The sequence below is a fragment of the Durio zibethinus genome, chromosome 5, assembly GCF_047325235.1.
Source record: "Durio zibethinus cultivar Kanyao isolate XHJ-2024 chromosome 5, ASM4732523v1, whole genome shotgun sequence".
Classification (NCBI taxonomy): domain Eukaryota; kingdom Viridiplantae; phylum Streptophyta; class Magnoliopsida; order Malvales; family Malvaceae; genus Durio; species Durio zibethinus.
Genome location: NC_143166.1, coordinates 1,808,736 through 1,819,686, shown reverse-complemented (window position 1 = coordinate 1,819,686; position 10,951 = coordinate 1,808,736). Strand labels below are relative to the sequence as shown.

The 10,951-nt window shown below is 27.8% G+C and overlaps 2 protein-coding genes across 3 annotated transcripts; both read right to left on the bottom strand.

The window, feature by feature from the left end:
- Positions 1 to 1,846: 1,846 nt before the first annotated feature.
- LOC149518646 (cytochrome P450 CYP749A22-like) lies at positions 1,847 to 3,974 on the bottom strand. Its single transcript, XM_089761449.1, has 4 exons — positions 3,853 to 3,974; positions 3,529 to 3,765; positions 2,830 to 3,208; positions 1,847 to 2,747 (listed from the first exon to the last, which is right to left on the bottom strand). Exons 1-4 carry the CDS (start codon positions 3,900 to 3,902, stop codon positions 2,307 to 2,309), a joined length of 1,107 nt encoding a protein of 368 aa, XP_089617575.1. The 5' UTR covers positions 3,903 to 3,974; the 3' UTR covers positions 1,847 to 2,306.
- Positions 3,975 to 7,194: 3,220 nt separating this feature from the next.
- LOC111281476 (cytochrome P450 CYP749A22-like) lies at positions 7,195 to 9,399 on the bottom strand. 2 transcript variants are annotated; one of them, XM_089761447.1, is made up of 5 exons: positions 9,114 to 9,399; positions 8,804 to 9,027; positions 8,485 to 8,717; positions 7,787 to 8,165; positions 7,195 to 7,704 (listed from the first exon to the last, which is right to left on the bottom strand). In XM_089761447.1, exons 1-5 carry the CDS (start codon positions 9,397 to 9,399, stop codon positions 7,264 to 7,266), a joined length of 1,563 nt encoding a protein of 520 aa, XP_089617573.1. In that variant the 3' UTR covers positions 7,195 to 7,263. The 2 variants fall into 2 exon arrangements, with proteins under 2 accessions (XP_089617573.1, XP_089617574.1); XM_089761448.1 differs by lacking the exon at positions 9,114 to 9,399 and having other exon boundaries at positions 8,485 to 8,721; positions 8,809 to 8,926.
- Positions 9,400 to 10,951: the final 1,552 nt, after the last annotated feature.

The following is a 10,951-nucleotide window of genomic DNA, read 5'->3' as shown; positions in this document are numbered from 1 at the left end:
CTTTTGATAAATTTTTGGTAACTTCAATACAATTTTGGTAACTTATGATATAATTTTGATAACTATTGATACAATTTTGATAATTTTTAACAAAATTTTAATAAACTTTTGATATCATTTCTAGAATATTGTCAGCTAATTATATAAATTAGATTATATTTTAAAAGTTGATACATGCATACTACACAAGTAATTCCTATCTTTAGAAATTAATGTCAATAAATAATTTTTTATACTAAAATAATAATAATAATAATAATAATAAATACTAATAATTTAATTTTAATTTTGATTAATATAAGTAAAATTTGATAACCTTTGATAAACTTTTGGTAATTTTAATACAATTTTGGTAACTTATGATATAATTTTGGTAACTATTGATACAATATCGGTAACCATTGATACAATTTTTATAATCTTCGACAAAATTTTAGTAACCTCTTAATGTAATTTTAGTAATTTTCTGATAACTTATGATATACTTTTAGTAATTATTTATAAAATATGTGTCATCATATATTTAACAATAGATTACAGTAAGAAAGTATGAGTTTAGTTCTAGTATAAGATAATTTTTTTTTTTATATAATAACATTATTGTTTAATTCAAATTTATAATTTTTTCATTAAATTTTTTATTAAATAGATTTATGGTAGGTTTATCTTAACCTGCCAAGATGAAATTTCTAGTTTCACTTCTGTTAGTAACCGAGGTCAATTCCTGTCAACTTCAAGTATAAAAAATTTATTAATAATTTATAATTAAGTTATTATTGATTTATAACTATATTATCAATTATTTACTACTATCAATGATATACAGCAAAATTATCAATGATTTATTACAAATTAATATTGATTTACTATTAATTTATAATTAGTTTACTATTAAATTATTGATGATTTACTATTAAATAACTGATGATTTGTTATAAAATTTTAATTGATTTACTATTAATTTATCAATAATTTACTATAAAATTATCAATGATTAATTAATTTACTTCTAAATCATCATTTATTTACCACTAAATTATTAATGATTTACTATTATGTTATCATTGATTTACTACTTAATTTTTTTTTATTATTTACTAAAAAATGTCATTGATTTATTACTAAATTAACCATGATTCATTATCAAGTTATAACTTATTTATATTAAATTATTCATAATTTACTATTAAGTTATTTTATTGATTAACTATTAAATTATTGATGATCAGCAACTACTAAATTATATTGATTTACTTTTAAGTTTTCAATGATTAATAACACAATTATTATTGATTTATTACTAAGTTATTTATTATTTATTACTAAGTTTATTAATTAATTACTATTAAACTGAAAACTATTAACTACAACAAAATGGCGTTTTGCTCATAAAAACGTCATTGAAATAGCTGCGCCTCTAAGATATAAACGCCATTAAAATGGCGGTGCTTCACATACAAACGCCGCTAATATTGAGACATTTTTTCGAAAATGTCGTTATTTATAGCGACGAATGTATAGGCGACACTCTGTGTGACATTTTTTCGCAAACGTCGCAACCTTATAGTGGCGTTAATAAACGTCGCTAAACAGTTAAAAAAATGCTATTAAAAACCAAACCCTGTAGTGATTACATTATCACTAATTTACTATTAAATTATCATTAATTTATTATTAAGTTATCAATTATTAACTACTAAGTTATCACTTTTTTTATTAACCTATTATTAATTTACTAATATATTGTTATATGTTTATAACTATGAAATATGAAATTTAAAAATCCATTAATAATATATGAGATAATGTTCTTTTTATATAATAACATTATTATTTTATTCAAATTTGAAATTTTTTCACTAATTTTTTTATTGAATAGATTCATGGTGTGTTTACCCTAACTCCCAAATAAAAGTTTAAGCCAAGAGCCAGAAATCCTTGTGCAGCTTAGTGGTGATCAAATAACCGCCAAGTTTTTTGCTTTTCCTTCTTACTGCAATTGCCATGCAACTGGCATTCTGGATACAGTAGTCGACAAATCCACCAGTTACCCGGTTCCCTGCACCCGTAAGTGGCCAAGAAATATGGAAAAGAGGAAGAAATTGTTTAAAACTGAAAGGCTCTGACAGCATGTCAAGGATCACCCAATTTAAAAACTTGAATTGATACATAATTAGGAGCCAAAAATGGCTGGTAAGAACTGTGTGTTGTACATTGATCACACCATTATTTACAACTGTTTCTCACTTATCATGACTATTTTACCATTTTGGACACTAATAGAAGCAGCTATTGCTTTAAAAACTTTACAAATCACTCTGTAAAGAATGAAGCATTACTTGAAGTCCATGTTGTGGCTGAAGCATAAATTGAGGAAATGGCGCATGAATATAGGCTGGGGAGAGAGTAATAGTGTAGCGTTGTAGGATCATTGAGAGAGCAATCTTTGTTTCTGTGGTTGCAAAGCCCATACCCACGCAAGATCGAGGTCCCAATGAGAAGGGACTGAATGCAGCCGTATTGTATTTGGTAGCTTTGGCAATACCTTCAGCGAATCTCTCTGGTTTGAAAAGATTCACATCATCACCCCATAGTTGAGGGTCATGGTGAAGTGCTATGATCGGGATCATAATCTCCATATTAACAGGAATAATGAGCTTTCCCAATTGAACATCTCTTGCAACCTTTCTAGATATGGCAAATACAGGAGGATACAATCTCAAGGTTTCATAGATGATCAAGTTCATCTGTGAGCAAAATAAATTTATAATTTATTAAATGCTGGTAATGCACGCTATTGAAATCGTCAGAGATTGCGGTTTTGCTTACAGTTTTTAGTTTGGAAATGCCTTCAGAATGAGGATTTTTGTCACCGAATACCTCGATCACCTCTCGTCTTGCTTTCTCTTGCCAATCTGAATGGATTGATAAAAGCAGGACTGTCCATGTGAGCAAGGACTTGGTCATTTCTTGTCCAACAAAGTAGAATGTTTTGCACTCATCTACCAAGTCTTCTAAGGAGAGCCTGTTTTTGTCATCCGAATCATGAAAAGCATTTACAAGTAATCCTAGAAAATCATTGCCGAAACAGTCAGCTTCTCCAGTCACTATTTTCTCTTCCCTTTTCTTAATCATTTCCATCACACATTCATGTATTCCTTTAGCAAGCTTTTCTGATTCTATTTCATCAGTAGTTTTCCGAATCTTGCTGCAAAAGCAAACAAAGGTATAAGCCGTATACATGGAGAAAAGGAGAAAAAACTTAATCCTTTGTGATCATATTTCAGATTTTGCACTCAAGTGACTTCTAGGTATTTCCTTTCTATTTGGAAATCAGGGGCAAACTCCAGAGTCTAGATTAATCATGTGAAGACCACACCAGACCAAGATATTATTCAATTTTACTTGAAAGTTTGGTGATTTTATCTCACAAAAACATTATGGATTTAATATTTGCATATATTTAAACAGATCTTTATAAAGCCTCGACGAGAGATTAGAACGTTACAAATTAACTTACTAACTTACCTGATGCCAGGAATCCGAGATTTATAGAGATTTCTGGTAGCAAGTATTGATAATTTAGTCAACATTTGAAAAATCTTCTCCCCTTCCAAGTAACAGCTACCAAAAGCTGTTCTAGATATAACTTCTGAAGTCAGTAACCTGAATTGTTCAAACACTTCGATCTCTTTCCCTTCTTGACCTTTCCACTTCTCTAGCATTGTCTCAACGGCAGCAATTATTGCTGGATTCATGCTCTGCCAAATACAACCATCCATTCTGTAAGAAACTAATTCATAATTCTTAAATGTCAGTACGAAATAGACTTTGTTCGAAGTTTTACTTTTAAGCTCTCCCCATGAAAAGCATGATTTGCCAACTTCCTTTGCCTGGCCCATTTTTCACCTTCGGTTGTCAGAAGCCCGTCCCCAAGTAACTTATAGATAAAGCCTTCAGCCTTCTTTTTCGGAAAAGATCCTTCGATATTTTTCAGAACCTTTTTGACTAGTTCTGGTTCTGAAATTACCAGTTGAGCTTGAGTTCCTTCCCAGGTAAGATAATTCTTCCCTAATAAAAGAACAAAAAAAAGGGGTTCATTTTTTTTATTTGAAGTTAGAAACATATTGCAAGTGAAAAATATCGGAATCATCTTACCATATATGTTGGTCCAGGAGTAAAACTGAGGCAGCACCCTGGGAAATATATCGTGAGTTAAGGCAGCCATAGGTTTGTTTAATGCTTCTTTTCTGAATTGGACAGATGCTTTGTTGTTTCCATGGATGAATTCATATGGAGGTCCTTTGATTCCCTGTAAACTCAGTGCGTACTGTATGCGTAAAGGTATCCACCAATATTTGTGAAGGAATTTGAATAGAGTTATGAGAAGAAACAGGCACAAAAAACTTGTGAGAAGGATTAAAAGCTTTGCTGTGGAATTCATTTTCGTCTCTTAACAATGAATTCAGATGTTTTTATGTACTAAACATTAATTTCCATTTTATATAAGCTTTTATGGGCCGAAGACTGATGCTTTAGAAGCCCGCTTTTGACTTCATTTGGATTTTTTTGATAGATTTGTATAATAAAATTTAATCATAAAGGAATCAAAGGAAACAAGAAAATAAAATAAAATTACAACTCAAAATTTTCTTGCATTATTAATTAGTGTCATTTCTAGAATTTTGTCAGTTGATATTATAAATTAAATTATATTTTAGTAAAAATAAAATGAAATTACAACTAAAAATTTTCTTGCATTAGTGTCATTTCTAGAATTTTGTCAGCTGATATTATAAATTAGATTATATTTTAGAGGTTGATATATTCATAATACACATGTAATTCTTATCTTTATAAATTTATGTCAATAAGTAATTTTTTATATAATAATAATAATAAATACTAATAATTTAATTTTAATTTTGATATAATATAAATAACATTTTATAACTTTTGATAAATTTTTGGTAACTTCAATACAATTTTAGTAACTTATGATATAATTTTGATAACTTTTGATACAATTTTGATAATTTTTAACAAAATTTTAATAAACTTTTGATATCATTTCTAGAATATTGTCAGCTAATTATATAAATTAGATTATATTTTAGAAGTTGATACATGCATACTACACAAGTAATTCCTATCTTTAGAAATTCATGTCAATAAATAATTTTTTATACTAAAATAATAATAATAATAATAAATACTAATAATTTAATTTTAATTTTGATTAATATAAGTAAAATTTGATAACCTTTGATAAACTTTTGGTAATTTTAATACAATTTTGGTAACTTATGATATAATTTTGGTAACTATTGATACAATATCGGTAACCATTGATACAATTTTTATAATCGTCGACAAAATTTTAGTAACCTCTTAATGTAATTTTAGTAATTTTCTGATAACTTATGATATACTTTTAGTAATTATTTATAAAATATGTGTTATCATATATTTAACAATAGATTACAGTAGGAAAGTATGAGTTTAGTTCTAGTATAAGATAATTTTCTTTTTATATAATAACATTATTGTTTAATTCAAATTTATAATTTTTTCATTAAATTTTTTATTAAATAGATTTATGGTAGGTTTATCTTAACCTGCCAAGATGAAATTTCTAGTTTCGCTTCTGTAGTAACCGAGGTCAATTCTTGCCAACTTTAAGTATAAAAAATTTATTAATAATTTATAATTAAGTTATTATTGATTTATAACTATATTATCAATGATTTACTACTATCAATGATATACAGCTAAATTATCAATGATTTATTACAAATTAATATTGATTTACTACTAATTTATAATTAGTTTACTATTAAATTATTAATTATTTACTATTAAATAACTGATGATTTGTTATAAAATTTTAATTGATTTACTATTAATTTATCAATAATTTACTATAAAATTATCAATAATTAATTAATTTACTTCTAAATCATCATTTATTTACCACTAAATTATTAATGATTTACTATTATGTTATCATTGATTTACTACTTAATTTTTTTTTATTATTTACTAAAAAATGTCATTGATTTATTACTAAATTAACCATGATTCATTATCAAGTTATAACTTATTTATATTAAATTATTCATAATTTACTATTAAGTTATTTTATTGATTAACTATTAAATTATTGATGATCAGCAACTACTAAATTATATTGATTTACTTTTAAGTTTTCAATGATTAATAACACAATTATTATTGATTTATTACTAAGTTATTTATTATTTATTACTAAGTTTATTAATTAATTACTATTAAACTGAAACTGATTAACTATTAACTACAGCAAAATTACGTTTTTCTCATAAAAACGTCATTAAAATAGCCGCGCCTCTAAGATATAAACGCCATTAAAATGACTGTGCTTCACAAACAAACGCTGCTAATATTGAGGTATTTTTTCGAAAATGTCATTATTTATAGCGACGAATGTATAGGCGACAACACTTTGTGTGACGTTTTTTCGCAAACACCGCAACTTTATGGTGGCGATAATAAACGTCCCTAAACAGTTAAAAAAATGCTATTAAAAACCAAACCCCTTGTAGTGATTACATTATCACTAATTTACTATTAAGTTATCATTAATTTATTATTAAGTTATCAATTATTAACTACTAAGTTATCACTTTTTTTATTAACCTATTATTAATTTACTAATATATTGTTATATGTTTATAACTATGAAATATGAAATTTAAAAATACATTAATAATATATGAGATAATGTTCTTTTTATATAATAACATTATTATTTTATTCAAATTTGAAATTTTTTCACTAATTTTTTTATTGAATAGATTCATGGTATGTTTACCCTAGCTCCAAAATAAAAGTTTAGGCCAAGAGCCAGATATCGTTGTGCAGCTTAGTGGTGATCAAATAACCGCCAAGTTTTTTGCTTTTCCTTCTTACTGCAATTGCCATGCAACTGGCATTCTGGATACAGTAGTCGACAAATCCACCAGTTTCCCGGTTCCCTGCGCCAGTAAGTGGCCAAGAAATATGGAAAAGAGGAAGAAATTATTTAAAACTGAAAGGCTCTGACAGCATGTCAAGGATCATCCAATTTAAAAACTTGAATTGATACATAATTAGGAGCCAAAAATGGCTGGTAAGAACTGTGTGTTGTACATTGATCACACCATCATTTACAACTGTTTCTCACTTATTATAACTATTTTACCATTTTGGACACTAATAGAAGCAGCTATTGCTTTAAAAACTTTAGGCATCACTCTGTAAAGAATGAAGCATTACTTGAAGTCCATGTTGTGGCTGAAGCATAAATTGAGGAAATGGCGCATGAATATAGGCTGGGGCGAGAGTAATAGTGTAGCGTTGTAGGATCATTGAGAGAGCAATCTTTGTTTCTGTGGTTGCAAAGCCCATACCCACGCAAGATCGAGGTCCCAATGAGAAGGGACTGAATGCAGCCGTATTGTATTTGGTAGCCTTGGCAATACCTTCTGCGAATCTCTCTGGTTTGAAAAGATGCACATCATCACCCCATAGTTGAGGGTCATGGTGAAGTGCTATGATCGGGATCATAATCTCCATATTAACAGGAATAATGAGCTTTCCCAATTGAACATCTCTTGCAACCTTTCTAGATATGGCAAATACAGGAGGATACAATCTCAGGGTTTCATAGATGATCAAGTTCATCTGTGAGCAAAATAAATTTATAATTTATTAAATGCTGGTAATGCACGCTATTGAAATCGTCAGAGATTGCGGTTTTGCTTACAGTTTTTAGTTTGGAAATGCCATCAGAATGAGGATTTTTGTCACCGAATACCTCGATCACCTCTCGTCTTGCTTTCTCTTGCCAATCTGAATGGATTGATAAAAGCAGGACTGTCCACGTGAGCAAGGACTTAGTCATTTCTTGTCCAACAAAGTAGAATGTTTTGCACTCATCTACCAAGTCTTCTAAGGAGAGCCTGTTTTTGTCATCCGAATCATGAAAAGCATTTACAAGTAATCCTAGAAAATCACTGCTGAAACTGTCAGCTTCTCCAGTCACTATTTTCTCTTCCCTTTTCTTAATTATTTCCATCACACATTCATGTATTCCTTTAGCAAGCTTGTCTGATTCTATTTCATCAGTAGTTTTCCAAATCTTGCTGCAAAAGCAAACAAAGGTATAAGCCGTATACATGGAGAAAAGGAGAAAAACTAAATCCTTTGTGGTCATATTTCAGATTTTGCACTCAAGTGACTTCTAGGTATTTCCTTTCTATTTGGAAATCAGGGGCAAACTCCAGAGTCTAGATTAATCATGTGAAGACCACACCAGACCAAGATATTATTCAATTTGACTCGAAAGTTTGGTGATTTTATCTCAAAAAAACAGTATGGATTTAATATTTGCATATATTTAAACAGATCTTTATAATGCCTCGACGTGAGATTAGAACGTTACAAATTAACTTACTAACTTACCTGATGCCAGGAATCCGAGATTTATAAAGATTTCTGGTAGCAAGTATTGATAATTTAGTCAACATTTGAAAAATCTTCTCCCCTTCCAAGTAACAGCTGCCAAAAGCTGTTCTAGATATAACTTCTGAAGTCAGTAACCTGAATTGTTCTAACACTTCGATCTCTTTCCCTTCTTGGCCTTTCCACTTCTCTAGCATTGTCTCAATGGCAGCAATTATTGCTGGATTCATGCTCTGCCAAACACAACCATCCATTCTGTAAGAAACTAATTCATAATTCTTAAATGTCAGTACGAAATAGACTTTGTTCGAAGTTTTACTTTTAAGCTCTCCCCATGAAAAGCATGATTTGCCAACTTCCTTTGCCTGGCCCATTTTTCACCTTCGGTTGTCAGAAGCCCGTCCCCAAGTAACTTATAGATAAAGCCTTCGGCCTTCTTTTTCGGAAAAGATCCTTCGATATTTTTCAGAACCTTTTTGACTAGTTCTGGTTCTGAAATTACCAGTTGAGCTTGAGTTCCTTCCCAGGTAAGATAATTCTTCCCTTATAAAAGAACCAAAAAAAGGGTTCATTTTTTTTATTTGAAGTTAGAAACATATTGCAAGTGAAAAACATCGGAATCATCTTACCATATATGTTGGTCCAGGAGTAAAACTGAGGCAGCACCCTGGGAAATATATCATGAGTCAAGGCAGCCATAGGTTTGTTTAATGCTTCTTTTCTGAATTGGACAGATGCTTTGTTGTTTCCATGGATGAATTCGTATGGAGGTCCTTTGATTCCCTGTAAACTCAATGCGTACTGTATGCGTAAAGGTATCCACCAATATTTGTGAAGGAATTTGAAAAGAGTTATGAGAAGAAACAGGCACAAAAAACTTGTGAGAAGGATTAAAAGCTTTGCTGCGGAATTCATTTTCGTCTCTTAACAATGAATTCAGATGTTTTTATGTACTAAACATTAATTTCCATTTTATATAAGCTTTTATGGGCCGAAGACTGATGATTTAGAAGCCCGCTTTTGACTTCATTTGGATTTTTTTGATAGATTTGTATAATAAAATTTAATCAGAAAGGAATCAAAGGAAACAAGAAAATAAAATAAAATTACAACTCAAAATTTTCTTGCATTATTAATTAGTGTCATTTCTAGAATTTTGTCAACTGATTTTATAAATTAGATTATATTTTAGAGGTTGATACATTCATAATGCATGTGTTATTCTTATCTTTATAAATTTATGTAAGTAAATAACTTTTTATATTATAATAATAATAATAATAAATACTAATAATTTAATTTTAATTTTGATATAATATAAATAAAATTTGATAACTTTTGCAAAATTTTTGTTAACTTCAATACAATTTTGGTAACTTATGATATAATTTTGGTAATCATTGATACATTTTTTATAATTTTTAACAAAATTTTAATAAACTTTTGATGTCATTTCTAGAATCTTGTCAGCTAATTATATAAATTAGATTATATTTTAGAAGTTGATACATGCATACTACACCAATAATTCTTATCTTTAGAAATTCATGTCAATAAATAATTTTTTATACTAAAATAATAATAACAATAATAATAATAATAATAATAATAATAATAATAATAATAAATACTAATAATTTAATTTTAATTTTGATTAATATAAGTAAAATTTGATAACCTTTGATAAACTTTTGGTAATTTTAATACAATTTTGGTAACTTATGATATAATTTTGGTAACTATTGATACGATATCGGTAACTATTGATACAATTTTTATAATCTTCAACAAAATTTTAGTAACCTCTTAATGTAATTTTAGTAATTTTCTGATAACTTATGATATACTTTTAGTAATTATTTATAAAATATGTATCATCATATATTTAACAATAGATTACAGTAGGAAAGTATGAGTTTAGTTCTAGTACAAGATAATTTTCTTTTTATACAATAACATTATTGTTTAATTCAAATTTATAATTTTTTCATTAAATTTTTTATTAAATAGATTTATGGTAGGTTTATCTTAACCTCCCAAAATGAAATTTCTAGTTTCGCTTCTGTTAGTAACTGAGGTCAATTCCTGCCAACTTCAAGTATAAAAAATTTATTAATAATAGTTATTATTGATTTATAACTATATTATTAATGATTTACTACTATCAATGATATATAGCTAAATTATCAATGATTTATTACAAATTAATATTTGGTTTACTACTAATTTATAATTGGTTTAATATTAAATTGTTGATGATTTATTATTAAATTACTGATGATTTGTTATAAAATTTTAATTGATTTACTATTAATTTAGCAATAATTTACTATAAAATTATCAATGATTAATTAATTTACTACTTGTAGACACCCAATTTGGTCTAGGCCCAGATCAATTGGGCCTGGTCCAAATGGGTAAGTATATATTTTATTTTCTTTATTTTATTTTTATTTTTATTTTTTGT

What these genes read in the sequence shown, in the direction of transcription:
- LOC111281476 (XM_089761447.1), bottom strand. Translation starts at nt 9,399, where the DNA reads ATGAATTCCGCAGCAAAGCTTTTAATCCTTCTCACAAGTTTTTTGTGC. An exon ending in CTCCTGGACCAACATATATG is followed by an intron (nt 9,028 to 9,113) that starts GTAAGATGATTC and finishes TTCTTTTATAAG; the next exon opens with GGAAGAATTATCTTACCTGG. An exon ending in GCATTTCCAAACTAAAAACT is followed by an intron (nt 7,705 to 7,786) that starts GTAAGCAAAACC and finishes TTTTGCTCACAG; the next exon opens with ATGAACTTGATCATCTATGA.
- LOC149518646 (XM_089761449.1), bottom strand. Translation starts at nt 3,902, where the DNA reads ATGGGCCAGGCAAAGGAAGTTGGCAAATCATGCTTTTCATGGGGAGAG. An exon ending in TGCTTTTCATGGGGAGAGCT is followed by an intron (nt 3,766 to 3,852) that starts TAAAAGTAAAAC and finishes TGGTTGTATTTG; the next exon opens with GCAGAGCATGAATCCAGCAA. An exon ending in GCATTTCCAAACTAAAAACT is followed by an intron (nt 2,748 to 2,829) that starts GTAAGCAAAACC and finishes TTTTGCTCACAG; the next exon opens with ATGAACTTGATCATCTATGA.